Source organism: Sphaerodactylus townsendi, linkage group LG13 (genome assembly GCF_021028975.2).
Source record: "Sphaerodactylus townsendi isolate TG3544 linkage group LG13, MPM_Stown_v2.3, whole genome shotgun sequence".
Taxonomy (NCBI): Eukaryota; Metazoa; Chordata; class Lepidosauria; order Squamata; family Sphaerodactylidae; genus Sphaerodactylus; species Sphaerodactylus townsendi.
In genome coordinates, this window is record NC_059437.1 from 49,943,235 (window position 1) to 49,960,140 (window position 16,906).

Consider the following 16,906-nt stretch of genomic DNA (forward strand, 5'->3'; position numbering starts at 1 on the left):
AGCCATTTTCATTCTTCCTTTCGTTGCGCCGGAATGTAATGACTTGGCAGGAGAACCGGGGCTGAAATGTGCTGACCCGGCTTAACTCTCTCTGAAAAGTTAAATATAACTTCTCAAGGAGAATAGATCGTGCCCCCGTGATGCTCGTCTGCAGTTTGTCTTCCTTCCCATCATTCCCACAGCATCCAGAGCATGTCCACTGAGTGGATGACAGGATTTTCGATCGCCACGGCCGAGTGTGGAAATAGATTTGCAACATTTTTTTGTGTGCTGTGCCCCAGTTCCCTTTCCAAAACAGGACAGCGACATTCAAAAAGCCATCTGAGTCACAGCTCATGTCAGCGGCTGGCTATAAATATCAGGGGTTTTAAAAATAAGGCCAAGGTTCTTGAAAGACCGAGGTTTGAATATCCACTGAGTCATGAAGCTCATTTGGTGACTCTTGGGTCTCAGCCTAATCAACTTTGCAGGGGTGTTGTTTAAAAACTGAGTGATAACTAGGCTATCCATTGAGAGCCAGCATGGTGTAGTGGTTAAAAGCAGATAGATTCTAATCTGGAGAACCGGGTTTGATTCCCCACTCCTCCACCTGAGTGGCTGAGACTTACCTGGTGAACCAGATGTGTTTCCGCATTTCTACATTCCTGCCAGGTGATCTTCGTGCTTCATGTTGATGTGTTTGGGGCTGTGTAGGGATGGGTGGAGGATGGGGTAGGAGTCTGAAATTGTGCGCATCGAGGAATGCTGCTGTAAATTTCGTTGTGTGTGCACAATGACAATAAAATGCTTATGCTTATGCTTGGGCTAGTTACAGCTCTTTGAACTCTGTCAGCCCCACCTACCTTACAAGGTGTCTGTTGTGGAAAGAGGAAGGGAAAGGAGCTTGTAAGCCACCTTAAGTCTCCTTGCAAGAGAGCAAGGTGGGGTATAAATCCAAACTCTTCTTCTAGGTAGTTTGACATCTGGGCCAGATTTTCTTTCCCAAAAGGATGAAAACAGAAGAGCCAGTTAACTGCCAAATCCTGCCTTTATTGTGCAACCAAGTGAGTCTGCAGAACATACCAAGATGTGCCCAAGAGCTGGTTTTAACGTCTGTCTGTAATGAATGCCAGGCTAAAAAGCTTTTTTTATAAAAATGTCACATGGCGTTTTGCCGGAACTTCGCTCTTTTCTGGGCTTTGTTCTGTTTTGCCAGCTCCCGTGGCCTCTTTGAGAACAACACGGCAAAAGTTCAAATGCTGCCGCAGAAGCTCCGCTTTGTTTGGCCACCAAAACGGAAGCACAGGGTGTCCTTTCAGGAGGAACAAAGGCGGATGAAGCGACTGCGCCTTTTGATTTAAGCACGACAAGCCCTCTCCTCTCCCGCTTGCTCCCCTGCCCTTTGCGAAAATGATTCACGATGCAAGCCCAGCTACTTTTGATTCCTATTTTAGTCTTTCAAAGAGGGGCAGAATAAAAGTTACCTGCAGCTTTGGGTAGCTAATTCCAGAGTTTTTTCAAGACGAATATCGGTCCCTGTTGTGTCATAAGAAATGCTTACCACCCCATCCCCCTGTTGCGCACTGTAAAATTGGCAACAATTAGTCAGGTCTTCCATAGGCATGTTTCGCAACTGATTAAAATATTTAGAAGAGAAGAAAACATGGCAAACATGGGCGAGGAAAAACATATGCCAGGCTTTTCACTAGCATGCCTGCAAAGGCTGTAGGTAGCTCATGGGTTGGAGGGATGAATTGTTGACTCTGAGAAGCTGAATGGTCCCTTCAGCTCTCTCCTAAACTTCTGGTTATTGAAGCATAGCTGGGACTCTTTTTTCTTTAACTGAATTGGAGGCCCAGTTCTCTATTATACCTGAAAAAGTGTAAGTCTTCACCTGTTGTCATGCGAGCCTGCTCACTGTCTCTCTGCATGAGTTACCGATCCAGATCCTGATTGAAAGGTGGGATTGCTCAGAGTTTTCAGTCGTGGTTTGGATCAACGACTCAAGCACAAACTGAATAGTCTTTTCTTTCCAAGAGTTGTCATTCCACAGTATCTCTGCATCAGCTGCCATTGGCTCATTTACTCCTTCAAAACGCAAAGACCCACCTAGGCAGAGGTTTGATTTGAAGAAAGCGTACTCACGCAGAGATTCAACGGGCCTTCCATTCCGAGGGCAGGGATACCGCAGCATGTCCTTTACTTGAAATGCAAAGACAAGGCTCCAAAGAAGGCTGGTTTGAAAGAGGCATCCCTAAGCATAAGCATAAGCATAAGCATAAGCATAAGCATTTTATTGTCATTGTGCACGCACAACGAAATTTACAGCAGCATCAGGGACTCACACAGAGGCACAGCAGAAGCTTTCTATTTGGGTGGGTGTTTTGGAGCTCACAGGAGCCTTTAATTATTTACTTGCTTATTTCTCACAGTTCCATATGGGTAGCCATGTTAGTCTGCAGTGGGAGAGCAAGATCTGAGAGCATTTAGCAGCTAAAAGATCATCAAGGTTTCGAGAGTATAAGTTTTTGCAAATCAAAGATCACTGATATCTGATGAAGGTAACTTTGACTCTCAAAAACTTATACTCTGAAACTCCTATTAGTCTTTAAGGAGCTACTGGACTCAAATCTTGCTCATAGTTCCCTTGACGCACTAGCTGTTCCCTCTACCCACCATGTGGGCATTTGTTTTCTGTCCACCCCACCCGCCATCACCACTAGAGTCCAGAAACCAGATGACCTCACAGTTCTGGTGTGAGTCATGAGCAAGACTCATTCATTCCAGATTTCACACCAGAGCACCATCCGCCCACTCTTTCTTTGAAAACAAGAAGGTGAACATCTTTGGTTCCCTTCCCATTGCTGATGTTAGTTTTTGCCCAGCATCTGTTCTGTGCCGGTTGCCTTTTAGGGGGCCATTCTAAGCACCCCTGCTCGCGAGTAAGCCCCTTTGAGTTGAGTGGACTTCCCTCTGAGCAAATTTGCTCAAGACTGCACCGCACGTTTGCTGCGTTTATCTTACCCCGCCACCTCTGCTTGTACTATACAATGCATGATGTGTCTTTAAGAGCTTGAACAACCCTAGGTCCTTGAGGGAAAAAAACAGATAAACAAAGTGATTTATTTAAGAACGCGCTGTGCGTCTGCAGACATTCGAAATGAAAAGCATTCAGCTATGTAAAGATACACCGTAGGATATATATTAGGCATGAGGAGCTTGGAATTTTGAAGGAAGTATCGGATATGTTTTGCTGAAGGCTCTCACAGCTGGAATAAACTGGCTGTTGTGGGTTTTCCAGGCTGTGTGGCCGTCTGGCAGTTTCTGTTTGTAATATTTCACCTTCATCTACAGCTGGCATCTTCAGAGGTACATCACAGTAACATATAACACATTTTACTGTGGCTTGCCTCTGAAGATGCCAGTCGTAGATGCAGGCAAAATGTTAGGAACAAAAACTATGAGACCACGGCAGAGGCGTACCAGTCCAAAATGGCACCTGAGACATGACCCCCCCACCTTAGCTTCCTGAGACACCCCCCCTTGCACCCCACTTAAAGCTTGGCGGTGGGCAACTCAGGCGGGCGCCGTGGCTACAGCTGGTCTTCCTGTCAGCACAGAGGCCGGGGAGTGCAGGATCCAGCCTGTGGCTGCGGTGACCACCTGAGCAGCTTGGAGGGAGCCACCAGGCACCGGCGCCCCCCATGTAATCAAATGGCATGCATATGGGGACATGGGATACTCCATGTCCCCATTGGCGGTAGACCACTGGACCACACGGGATCACACTATGCCACACAGCCTGGAAAACCCATAACAGCCAAGAATACAGTGACCAGACGTCCTGCTTTTGGCGGGACAGTCCCGCCTTAAAACAATTTGTCCCGCGTCCTTCGGGGTTTTTGAAGTGTCCCGATTTTTGGAAGGCTGCCGCACTGCCTTCTGGGGCATGCCCCAGAAGGTAGTGCGGCAGCCTCCCATGCACATGGCCACAGGAGCGCACTGCCTTCTGGGGCGCTCCTGGTTTCCTGCCCTGTCACAGGGTGGGAAACGGGAGCGCCCCAGAAGGCAGTGTGCTCCTGCGGCTGTGTGTGCGGCCGCCCGCCTACCCGCCCATCCCAGTTTACAAAGGTGACCATCTGGTCACCTTAGCCAAGAATCAGACAGATGCAAGTCAGGTAGATGCCAAGAATCAGATCGGCACAAATCCAGTAGCTCCCACAACACGTTCAGGATATGAGATCTGAGCCAAAGGACTCTGGGTCAGAAGGAGGCCTCAATTTAGGATGATGAACAGGATTCTTAGAGCGTCTTGAAGAAAGCGAGTTTTTATTCTGGCATCTGTCTTTGTGACCTAGAGCCCATTTTCGTCAGGTGCACATATATTGGTTGCTCAGCGGTCGACATCTGACTGTATAAGCTCCAGTCCCAAAATGCCGGCGTTACGATAAAAATGCTGAAGGGCCCCAGTTTATTCTTGCTGCAGCGGAGTAACACCGTTGCTGCTCTGGAGTCAGGGATGAGCCTCTGGCCTCTGATCAGTTCAGCGTGCCTCTCCGGGCCTGTGGCCCCGTCTTCCTTCGTGCTTGGAGTCATTCGAAAACTAATTCCTTAATTGGATCACGGTCCATTAGCGGCAGCTGCCAGCGCCTGCTATTCATTTGCATCTTTCTCCCTGGATGTTTTGAACCCCCTTGTGTGCATCGATGAGAGCACTCTGAGAAACAAACCAACCCAAATGCAATCTTAATGTCATTCCAACAACAATTCTTTTTGTGCAGGAGGTGTTTTCCATATATTCGCTCCTGTGCATTGGTGATATACCGTGCGCACACCTGACGGGGGGCGTTTGCAGCCCTGCCAACAAAACAATGACCCTTTCCACACAAATCTCCTCAACTATTTTTAAGACGGTTGTAATACATTTTCAGTTCCCCCCCCCCACTTCTGTCTGCATTCATGCCCTGGAAACGATTCATGGCTGCCATTACGAGGGACTCCTTTTTTTAGAAGAAGAAGAAGAAGAAGAAGAAGAAGAAGAAGAAGAAGAAGAAGAAGAAGAAGAAGAAGAAGAAGAAGAAGAAGAAGAAGAGTAGTAGTAGTAGTAGTAGTAGTAGTAGTAGTAGTAGTAGTAGTAGTAGTAGTAGTAGTAGTTTTGGATTTATATCCCCTCTTTCTCTCCTGCAGGAGACTCAAAGGGGGTATGCAATCTCCTTGCCCTTCCCCCCTTACAACAAACACCCTGTGAGGTAGGTGGGGCTGAGAGAGCTCCAAGAAGCTGTGACTAGCCCAAGGTCACCCAGCTGGCGTGTGTGGGAGTGTACAGGCTAATCTGAATTCCCCAGATAAGCCTCCACAGCTCAGGCGGCAGAGCTGGGAATCAAACCCGGTTCCTCCAGATTAGATACACGAGCTCTTAACCTCCTACACCACTGCTGCTCCAAGGTCACCCAGCAGGAATGTAGGAGTGCAGAAACACATCAGGTTCACCAGATAAGCCTCTGCCAATCAGATGGAGGAGTGGGGAATCAAACCCGGTTCTCCAGATTAGAATCCACCTGCTCTTAACCACCACACCATGCTGGCTCCCCTAGTCGAAGAATCGATGCTTCCATACTTCCCTGCGTCCTGCTGTGCTTCTTCATACTTTGTATAATCGACGTCTTGAAGATTAGACTCCCAAAATAACAAAAACACAGAAATGTTGAAATGCACAGTCGAGGGGGGACAGAGAGTGAGCTCACAAAATGACACCAAGGAGAAAATTCGGGGATGGCCGAGAGGCTCAGGAAATATCTTAAAGAAACCGCACAGCAGTGAAGCAGTTTTGAAAACATTTCAGCCCAAAGAATCGTTTTTAAAGGGCATTCACTGAAAATGTTTTGAGGCTGGAAGTAAAACGTTTTCAGAGCCAAAGGTGGAGAAACAATGCAGGAAACAATGCGGACCTCCATGCACACATACCCCCCCACCACCACCACCTTCTGCTGTCTTAGAAGGGAAATATCAAAAGATACCTTGTGCTGCAAGGTTATGTTCTTGCTCTCTGAATTCTGTAGAAACTATAGAGCATATGTTATTAAAGTGTCCCCTTTATGAGGAGGCAAGGAAAAAATGCCTGTCACATCTACCACACAATGTGACATATTGTTCTGATAAAGTTTGTTGTGAAAAACTATTACAAGATAAGAAGGAGAATATTACTAAGTGGGTAGCAAAATTCTGTCTATTCCTTATGAAAAAGAAAAAAGTGATCTGAATATGGCATCCCCCTTAGATATTTTTGTTTTGTCTAGTAATTTTATGCTTCTTTGGTGTGTCTACAAAGTATAATGATATATAGATGGATAGTGCTGGAATACGGGAGAGAGATCTGCATTCTTGTTTTGTTGTAGATATTTTGGAGATGTGTAATATATTTGGTCATTGACTGTAAATAAAGTCTTCTTCTTCTTCCATGCACCCCCTCCATGAAGTTTCATTTCCCGCCTCAAAACGTTTTAAAAGGTTTGTGTGGAAAGGGCCGACGGAACTCTCTTGTTGTTCTCTTCCACCAGTGGGTGCAGACTTCTTCGTTTCACCTCGTGGTCCTTCAGTGACCCCTGCTTCCTCCCCTATCTGCTCCTGCATCGCTAGGTCAGCTTAGCGCCACTCCAAAGGTTCTTCCCCTTAAAGACTCGCGAGGTGCTCCTCTGCTTCAGCACCCCGGCCTTTGGAAGGAGGCAGGTGGCGTTTGCGCGGCTTTAATGCGTTGCTTTTCTTTCTCACTGAACAGCATATGCGAGAGGCTGCTGAACGGCGGCAACAGCTGGAGTTGGAGCATGAGCAAGCCTTGGCTGTTCTCAACACAAAGCAGCAGGAAATTGAACTCCTGCAGCAGGTGAGCCACGAGCGGGCGGGAGGAGCCAGGAAGCGAAGCCGCGGGGCGAGTGGGTGGGACTCGGTCAGGCTTAGCACTGCAGATCCATGCACTCCGCTTCTGAGGTTATTGCCAGATGCTCCCTACGTCCCCAGGCAGCAGTAAAAACTGGGGGGAGGGGCTGATTGACACGCAGAAGGCCCCAGGATCCAGTCCCTGACATCTCCAGGCAAAAGGACCAAGGCAATGTGCACCTGAGACTTTGGAGAGATGCTGGCAGTCTCAGGCCCCTTCCGCACATGCAGAATAATGCGCTTTCAATCCACTTTCATCAATGCACTTTGTAGCTGGATTTGACTGTGCAGAATAGCAAAATCCACTTGCAAACAATTGTGGAAGTGGATTGAAAGTGCATTATTCTGCATGTGCGGAAGGGGCCTAAAGGCCTCACAAAAGGCAGTGACTGATCACAGAAACAACCGAGTCTTATCTATTGCTACATTTAAAGGGGAAAAAACTCTCTCCAGCAACTGAAGCTTTCAATCAAAGACGCAGAAGAAAGATTTGGGTAGATTTTGTTTAAAGCCCAGGTACACATTACCTCCCCTCCCCCCCCCCCCATGCTAAGCAACATTATTTTATTTGGCAAATGTAGCAGCAGGTATTGCTTTTTCAAGGGAGAGGTGATGGGGTTTTTTTTTTAACCCATTACTCCCCGGCTTTTCTTCTCACTGGCAAAAGCGACGTCACTCCCGGTTGTTGGGGGGGGGGGGGAATACGCATTCCAATAAGTTTTCTTCAGTGTGGGCAGAAGCAGCTCAAAGATATTTTTTTCCAGTGAGAAATTGGCAGTCGAGGAAAAGGTGATGGTTTTTCACTCTTCCCATCTCCTCCTCCATTAGAAAGCAATTCCAGAAGACAAATTTGTAGTTAAGAATGAATAGAACTTGTCATCTGTAGCTGAGTCCACGAAGCTCACCAACCGATACGTGCATCTCAGAGAGTAAATCTCATTACCCTTGGTGAGGCTCGAACAAGTTAGGACTGTGCTCCTGGAGTCGTTTCATGCATTACTCGGATGGGGTAGAATAATCCTGGATTGTCCCACTGGGGGCTGCAATTTATGCCTGTATTATTAAGACCTGTATGCCACAGTGCTTGAAACAGCTAACAAAATTTAACTATCACAGTCAAGCGTACCATGAAAATAAATGTCACAAGATACCATCTTTCAATATGGTGCCCTACTAGCTCACCTAGTATAATCTGTGACTCCTTCCCTCATTCGGCCAGATCCTGACACAGTAATATAGGTCTCAACCATAAAGGCTGATGTCGAATTTGTCTCTCTGCCTGCTAGCTGTGTTATGAGATTCTGACACCATGTTTCCTGTAAACACAGCTAATAATTCTCATCTTCACCCCTGGAGAGCACAATCCTTTTTCAGGATATATAAATCCTTTCTCCTGTCCAGGGCTGCTGCTATCCAGCCTATCAATCACAGAAAAGAGAATATTGCCCGCCCCCCCCCCCCCAACCAAGATACTAATAACAGGATATGATAAGATAGCGAAGTTTGATGCGTGTTCCTAGATCTGCAGCGGCGTCAGCAGCAGATAATTCCAGTATTGTTTTCCGCCTCATTATTGTGTGCTTGCGTTCTGGAAAGATTTTTGTTACTCTTATTAAACTCACACCGAGAGATAAGGCCGAGGCTTCTTATTACCTGCCAAAAGCATTGTTTGCATGCTGTAGACCAATTTTGTTTGGGGGATATTTTGCTTTTATCAGATGCTGCAAGAGAAGGCTTAATAGTCTAACACAGGAAATAAGCTTGCCTTGGCTGCAGGAAAAGATACTTTTCGCCTTCTTAACCCCCCCCCCCCCCCCGCAGAGGTTCAAAAGGAAGCCTACAGCATCTATTTCTTTGGGAAGGTGACTAAGAGAGAGTTCTTTGCATCATATGGGACTCTAATAAGGAACATCTTAGTATACAAAATTTGTGTGGCTGCAGAGTAGACGTCCTCAGGGCAAGATCCCCCCCTTCCCCCCGCCAATACCACTATGGTTCCTCCAAGTCAGTCCTTTCGTTTTATAAATGCTTCCAGGTCTAGCCTTTGCTTGGGCACAGAGCCCGATTCTAGCACTATCTGTGGCCCCTTCCACACATGTAGAATAATGCACATTCAATCCACTTTCACAATGGTTTGCAAGTGGATTTTGCTATTCCGCACAGTACAATCCAGCTTCAAAGTGCTTTGAAAGTGGATTGAAAGTGCATTATTCTGCATGTGTGGAAGGGGCCATGTGTTTGGCTCTCTATTCTACTTTGTGTCTTTGCCTGTAAACATATCTCTATTTTCCCTTCCTTCCTTCCTTCCTTCCTTCCTTCCTTCCTTCCTTCCTTCCTTCCTTCCTTCCTTCCTTCCTTCCTTCCTTCCTTCCTTCCTTCCTTCCTTCCTTCCTTCCTTCCTTCCACCCTTCCTCCCTCCCTCCCTCCCTCCCTCCCTCCCTTCCATCCTCCCTCCCTCCCTCCCTCCCTCCCTTCCTTCCTTCCTTCCTTCCTTCCTTCCTTCCTTCCTTCCTTCCTTCCTTCCTTCCTTCCTTCCTTCCTTCCTTCCTTCCTTCCTTCCTTCCTTCCTCCCTCCCTCCCTCCCTCTCTCCCTCCCTCCCTCCCTCCCTCCTTTCCTTCCTCTCTTCCTCCCTTCCTCCTTTCCTCCCTCCCTCCCTTCCTTCCAACTTATGGCAACCTGGCAGGGTTTTCAAGGCAAAAAACTAACACACGTTGCCTGCCTCTGCACAGAGACCCTTGTCTTCCCTGGCGGTCTACCATCCAAGTATTAACCAGGGCCAACCCTGCTTAGCTTCTGAGATTTCATGAGATCGTTGAGGTCAGGGCACCAGTATGCCTTGCTCTGAGTCTAATAACGTTAAAGATGGTGATGCTTATGAAGATCTGTTGTTATGCTTTTATTTTCGAGTAATGGAACGTGGTGTGCATTTCTTCTTCTCTACCCTTTTTCCCATGTCTCTCCCAGGCTCAGGTTGAAGCTAAGAAGGAACATGAGGGCGCAGTTCAGCTGCTAGAGGTAAGCTGGCTGAGAATGGGTTTCATTGTTTGAGTTTGCTAAAGCCGCAAGCTCCAGTTCAGTTAACTGGTAGATTAATCAACTGATTAATCAACCTGATTGATCACTGAAGGGGAATTCTAACCAGGGTGCTATGACCATGGTTTCTTTGCTTGTTTTGCTATATTAGTTCTGGTGTGTTGTAAAGGTTTGTTTTTTTAAGGTGGTGATTCAAGATGACTCCTTCTAGCAAGTAGTGCAGAGGTGGGATCCAGCAGGTTCTCACAGATTCCCGAGAGTAGGTTACTAATTATTTGTGTGCGCCGAGAGGGGGTTACTAATTGGTGATTTTGCCACGTGATTTTTGCTTAGTTGCGCCCCTCCTCTCAGCAGTAGCGCACAGAACTTGAAGCAGTCTAACAGGAGGTGCACCAGCGTGCGTGGCAGCCTGCGCCTGCATGCATTCGTTTCTCACCCAAGGACTGGCGCAGCAGCTGCATCCTTGCCACAGCCCCGCCCAGGAATGCCCCGCCCCCAGAATGCCCGGCCACGCCCCCGTCATACCCTGCCCAGCCCCATTGGCGCTACGCCACAGTTTGAATCCCACCACCATGGGAACCTGTTACTAAAATTTTTGGATCCCACCACTGAAGTAGTGGGTTTTGTTCGTGAAGCCACCATTTCTCGAGTATCTCGGGGCGCAAGCAGACGAGAGACATGGTGCCTGAACGGATCTTCTTACACCTGTCTCTCTTTTCCTTATTGGACCTAATATCAGTTTGACGGGAAGGGAAAGGAGAGTTCATGTCTAGCCATAAGGTGGTATGGCGGAAGGGGAACAGCTAAATGTCCTTTGTCATAGCCCCGATCCAAACTGTATGCACCTGAGCTTTTGTTTAAAATCAAGCTGGTCTGAAAATCTAGTTGCTTGTGTCTTGCCCAGTTCAGCTCTCAAAAGGGTACCCGACCAGAAGTTTTAATAATGTATCAATGTATTTCCATTTGATATATTAAATAGTCACAAGGCAGGAGATTAAACAATTTAAAACCTTCAGTTTGGTTATATGAGAAACGCCATCTATCACCCTTCAAGCACATGAAAAGAAATGGGGAAAAAAATTGGGCAGTAAAATTGATGCATTCAAGTTCATTGGAATCCATTGTAGCAGGTTCAACCAACTGTCATAAAACTAGTCTGAGCAGATTAAAATAATATTGTAAAGCTCTGTTGAGGGCCATTAAAGTTGAGGAAAATGGCCTTCTCTTGTGGTGGCCCATCAGCCAGAAAAAAAGAGGCAAAAGTTGTCTTTTGCAAGGTCAATGTTTTTGTAGTCTTTCCTTCTCCCTTTGGTATTGCAAGGGAGACTGGTTATCTTGAGCAAATTCCCAGCGTCACCAACTGCCAATCTCAGTACCCTTTGGGGAAACCCTCAATGGACAGAATCGTGTAAAAAATGCTGCAGGTTTATATACTCTGTCTCATCACAAGGTGATAGTAGACTGTATATTCCTCCGCTGTAGAACTCAGCTTGCCGGACCTTCTTTGCTGTAGAATGCTCTGCCTGAGTCCTAGTGCCTAAGTTGCCTTGCTCCTCCCTATCCGTTTGAAACTTTGATGATAGTCATTCAGTGAGTTGTAACCACTCTTGTCTCAAAGCCCCATGCTCAATAATGCACAAAGTAATGGTTTTTTACAAAGGCAGCAGGTAAAAATGAATAGTTCTCATTTGGGGATTTTATTTTAATACGGAAGCATACAATTTTCTCAACCGCTGCACCTCAACTGACTGTACTAACATCTTTATCTGGGACAGACTATGTGTGGTTATTCCAATGTAGTGTGAGGGCTGCAGACCTTTTTTTATTTTTAAAAAAACCCATCCCATTATGTGTGTTAATTTCTTTAAGGTGTACAGTTGTGGGGGTGGGGAGGCATAGAAACCTACCGTATATACTCATGTATAAGTCGACCTGAATATAAGTCGAGGCACTTAATTTTACCACAAAAAACTGGGAAAACTTATTGACTCAAGTATAAGTCTAGGGTGGGAAATGCAGCAGCTACTGGTAAATTTCAAAAATAAAATGGATATAGTCAGGCACTATTTGGGGGTCTCTGCCACTGACCCCCCATCTCACCAATCCCAAGGTCTCTGCCACCGACCTCTCCATCCCGCAGCTTATCCAGCTCACCCAGGTCGACTGGCTGTCACCCGCTGAGAGCCAGGGGCCGGTCACCGCCCAGAAGAAGGCAGAGGCAGAGAAAGCAGCTGAAAGCGGGAAGGCAGAGAAGAAGGCAGAGGAGAGCGAAGCAGAGAAGGAAGCTGAGAAAGTGGCTGAAATGGGGGAGGCAGAGAAAAAAGCAGAGGAGAGCGAAGACGGGAGAGGGGGAACACCATACAAGAATTAAGTGGGACCCTCACTCGCATATAAGTCGAGGGGGACTTTTTCAGCACAAAAGATGGGCTGAAAAAGTAGACTTACACGTGAGTATATAAGATATTTCGAAACAGTCCCTATCAGAGGAAGAGACCCGGCTGCACCATCCTAGCATTTTTATCTCCTTTTATCAGCAAGGGGGAATTGAAACCAGGTTGTGCTGGGCGTTAGGCCATGCTTTATTTATTTATTTATTTATTTATTTATTTATTTATTGTTTGTTTGTTTGTTTGTTTGTTTGTTTGTTTGTTAGCCAGTGGTCTGCAACCTGCGGCTCTTCAGATGTTCATGGACTACAAATCCCATCAGCCCCTGCCAGCATGGCCGATTGGCCATCTGAAGAGCCGCAGGTTGCAGACCCCTGTGTTAGGCTGTCTTGGTTTCGGTGTGTTGCAAAAGGGGGATTTTTAAGCTGAGCGATAAACTAGGTCATCAAACTGCACAGAACCTTGAGGGTCAAGTCCAATAATCTTCCTGGTTTGTTCAAAGCCCATTAATTGCCCTGTCTATGCAACTAGTGCTTACAGAAGTGAAAAATCCATACTCCTTCGCTGGCATCATTAACAACTCCTAATATCAATTATGATCTTTGAGGCTGGGCATTTCCTAGGGATTAATGGCTGGCTCCGTTGCATCGACCCGAGAGGCTGTTCCTTTGTGCTTTCCATTCCTCTGAACCGGTCATTAATCCACAAGAAAGGCTGACGGAGTCAATTAGTTTTCCTCTTACAAAACAAACATAGCGGCCTGTTTCTTTCCGAGTATTACCACAACCCGTGTCTAGAGTTGCCGGGCAACCAGAGAGAGGTGTGGGGCAGGGACGTGGGAGGCCCACAATATCATGTGTGACTGCTATATCACTTCTGGGGGAAACCTGGAAGTGAGGTACAGCAGCTCTAGGAACTGTTTAGAAACTCTATAGTTTTACCAAAGAGTTTCAGGTGATTCCTAGAGCAATGTGACTTCTGGTTTTGCCTGGAAGTGAAGTCAGGCTGTGTGTGAAGCTGGTGGTTTTTTATTTATTTTTTCCCCTCACAGCAGCTCTGTGGTGGGCAACAGGTGCTGCTAGTGGAAGGTCTCCTGCCGTGGCAGGTGTTTGCCCAACCTTGAATTGAACCTCTTTGACAAGCTATACTTCCCTAATAGATATCTGTCCAGGCTTGACTAAGGTGACCAACCGTCCCACTTTTGGCGGGACACTCACGCTTTTCCGCAATGTGTCCCGTGGGGTTTTAAAATTGTCCCGATTAGGCAATGCGCTCCTACAGCCGCGTGCGCCTCCTGCGCTCCTGTGGCCGCGTGCGCCTCCTGCGCTCTTGCAGCCGCGTGCGCCTCCTGCGCTGCCGCACTGCCTTCTGGGGCGCTTCCCTGTTTCAGGGAAGCGCCCCAGAAGGCAGTGCTTGGCAAAGCTTGGGAAGCTGCGCACGCCGTCAGCAGGAGCGCATTGCCTTTTGCGGCGCTCCCCAGTTTCCTGCCCTTTCACAGGGCGGGAAACAGGGAAGCACCCCAGAAGGCAGTGCGCTCCTGTGGCCGCGTGCGCCTCCTGCACTGCCGCACTGCCTACTGAGGCGCTTCCCTGTTTCCTGACTGGGGAGCACTGCAAAAGGCAGTATGCTCCTGCGGCCACGCGGGTGCACGCCCCCCGCGTTACAGGAGTAAAAATCTGGTCACCTTAGGCTTGACCTCCAGGTAGGGAGAGCCACCTCACCACCTCAGTCATTTCTTTCATTCTTACATTTCTCTCACTGTTAGAAGGTTTCTCCCAATGAATTGTAAGCTGTCGAACCCTCCTCTTGCTAAGGGGTGCCACGAAGGCACTTAGGCCAAAGACTAGCTTAAGAGAAAGATACAGCTCCCCCCAAAATGGATGCCTCTCCAAGAGTTTTGGGATCCACCTTGTGTGTCAAACCTGGGCAGGAAGGTGGTTGGCATCTAAACTTTTCCCCTGTCCCTAAAATGTGCCTGGCTGGACTATGGGGCTAGATCCGTGATGGCGAACCTTTTCGAGACCAAGTGCCCAAATTGCAACCCCAAACCCACTTATTTATTGCAAAGTGCCAACACGGCAATTTAACCTGAATACTGAGGTTTCAGTTTAGACAAAACGGTTGGCTCCGAGGTGTACGTTGCTCAGGAGTAAGCTTGGTGAAGCAACCGTGCAACGCTTCGAATGGGTGAATCATGACCCTGGGAGGGTTTACTCAGAAGCAAGCTTCATTGCCAGCAACTGAGCTTACTCCCAGGTAAAGGATTGCGCCCAGGCCAGCCTAGATGTGTGTGGGAGGGGGGTGATTTTCCACCCCATCCACATGATGAACTCTGTGTGTGCCCACTGAGAGGGCTCTGAGTGCCACCTCTGGCACCCGTGCCATTGGTTCGCCACCACTGGGCTAGATTATCCCCATTGATTCACCTTAAGATGATTTAATGAGTGCTCCAAACAGACATTCTCTTGGGTCCTGACAGCTCATCAAGTTCTCCTGTCTTTTTGTTGGAAACCCAGAAAATACAGTCAATTCTCTGTCTCGCCTCATACCACCTCACGACCCATTTGGGGGTATAAATATCCATCCTTCGGCTGTTCATAGTGTGTGTGCGTGCGTGCATGCATCCTCATTTGCGTATGGACTCTTCTTTGCTCCTGGAAACGCTGATCATTTTCCTCTTTAGCGCTGCTTTCCCTGTATGTCTCTTCATGACTATTACTTATCCTTGAAACTCTATCCAACGTCCTCCTTTTTCTCTTAGGCCCCTTCCGCACATGCAGAATAATGCACTTTCAATGCACTTTGACGCTGTGCAGAATAGCAAAAATCCACTTGCAAACAATTGTGACAGTGGGTTGAAAGTGTATTATTCTGCATGTGCGGAAGGGGCCTTGGTTTCCTCTTGTATTCTTTGTGGGTGTATGTTCATATCTTAACATACATTTCTTGTTTTACTGTTTTTGTTCTTTAATTAACCAACTACCTGCTCATTTGAAAGTTTTCACCCAGGACTATCCTGGTACGCACAGGTCATCGATCCCAGCTACCCTTTCTCGCTCTCGGTCTCCAGCTAATCCCCCCCAAACCAAAGTGGAGACTACCCTACTTAGGATAACAGTTGAGCCAAGAGCTGTCATTCGTTAAATCCAGGCTGACCAGATGTCCCGCTTTTGGCGGGACAGTCCCGCCTTCAAACAATTTGTCCCGCGTCCCACGGGTTATTTAAATTGTCCCGATTTTTGGGAGGCTGCCGCACTGCCTTCTGGAGCGCAAGGCAATGCGGTAGCCTCCTGCGCGCGTGGCCACAGGAGCGCACTGCCTTTTGGGGCTTGCTGTTTCCTCCCCTGTGACAGGGCGGGAAACTTGGCAAAGCCCCAAGAAGGCAGTAATCGCCTCCTGCGACAATGGCTTGGCTCCTACTGCCAGCGCGGCGATCGCCGCCATACCACCCCTGTCCTGGTTCACAAAGGTGACCATCTGGTCACCTTAGTTAAATCTAATCTTGCCATCCAAAGCCGCACAGATAAAATCTTTGCAGTCATCTTTGGGACAGCCCTGGAAGGATCTGAAGAGGGAGGATAACAGAGGAAGGACTCTGCCAAAGCTTCTGTTGCAGTTCACACTGGGGAAGGAAGGGTTAAAAGCCCTTGCCCGTACCTTGGTCCTAGGAGACGGTGGGCGGAGCTCTTCTTCATCAATACCTTTTTCAACATAAATCTGATAGGAGATTTGAGAATTCATCCCCCATCTCTGGGACTGTCTTTGTTCTAGAACGCTCTGTTTGGGTCTTGGTGCCCACTAACTTCTGTCCCCAAGGCACTAGGACTCATGTGGAGCATTCTAGAACAAAGATGGTCCCAGAAAATGGTGGTCAATGCTCAAACCTCCTGTCATCTTTATGTTGAAAAAGGCATGGTTACCAACCAAGGCTCCTTCCGCACATGGAATAATGCGTTTTCAAACCACTTTCACAACTGCTTGCAAGTGAATTTTGCTATTCCGCACAGCTTCAAAGAGCACTGAAAGCAGTTTGAAAGTGCATTATTTTGCATGTGCGGAATGAGCTTAAAAGTTTCAGTGTTTTCCTTTCCTTTGAAAGTTTACGTGTTCATGGGCAAAGCATGTCTGGTGCTAATTATATGTCCTATTTTGTCAAAACTGATGTTTAAAAACAGAAGTAGTACTTGCCCCAGGCAAGATAATTTCCAAATGCATGCAAGAGGAAATTCATTTGGCCATGACCGCAGAAGCGTTAACAGGGAAACCGCCGTTTATCCTTGCTAAAGCTCCAGTTTTACCTGAGCTTTCCGCTTTCTCTCCTTTCTGATTTGCTTATTGGTCTTACATTGTCCTTCTTGAGTCTATTTAATTTTTTCCCCCATACGTGCTTATTTAATTGGCCTGTTGAGGTCACGAATCAATGGCGCTACTGACTTTTCCGAAACCTATGCCCGTGTGGTTGCATGCCTCCTTTTTTTCGTTTTAATGTGTGTTAAAGTTTTTCAGTGGACCTATCTACATTACTCATTTAATACCCGTTTCAAACCTGGGTAGTTCCTTACCAAGGAATCCG

General features: G+C 47.3%; 1 protein-coding gene across 17 annotated transcripts in view; it reads left to right on the plus strand.

Annotated features, from left to right (window-relative positions):
- Positions 1-16,906, plus strand: part of RIMBP2 (RIMS binding protein 2) — a 223,087-nt gene that overhangs the window by 130,813 nt on the left and 75,368 nt on the right. For all 17 annotated transcript variants that reach the window (XM_048514169.1, XM_048514168.1, XM_048514171.1 and 14 more), the window contains exons 5-6: positions 6,755-6,859; positions 9,878-9,928. In XM_048514169.1, the coding sequence (XP_048370126.1) occupies positions 6,758-6,859; positions 9,878-9,928 (153 nt within the window). In that variant the 5' untranslated portion in view covers positions 6,755-6,757. The remainder of the gene's footprint in view (positions 1-6,754; positions 6,860-9,877; positions 9,929-16,906) is intronic.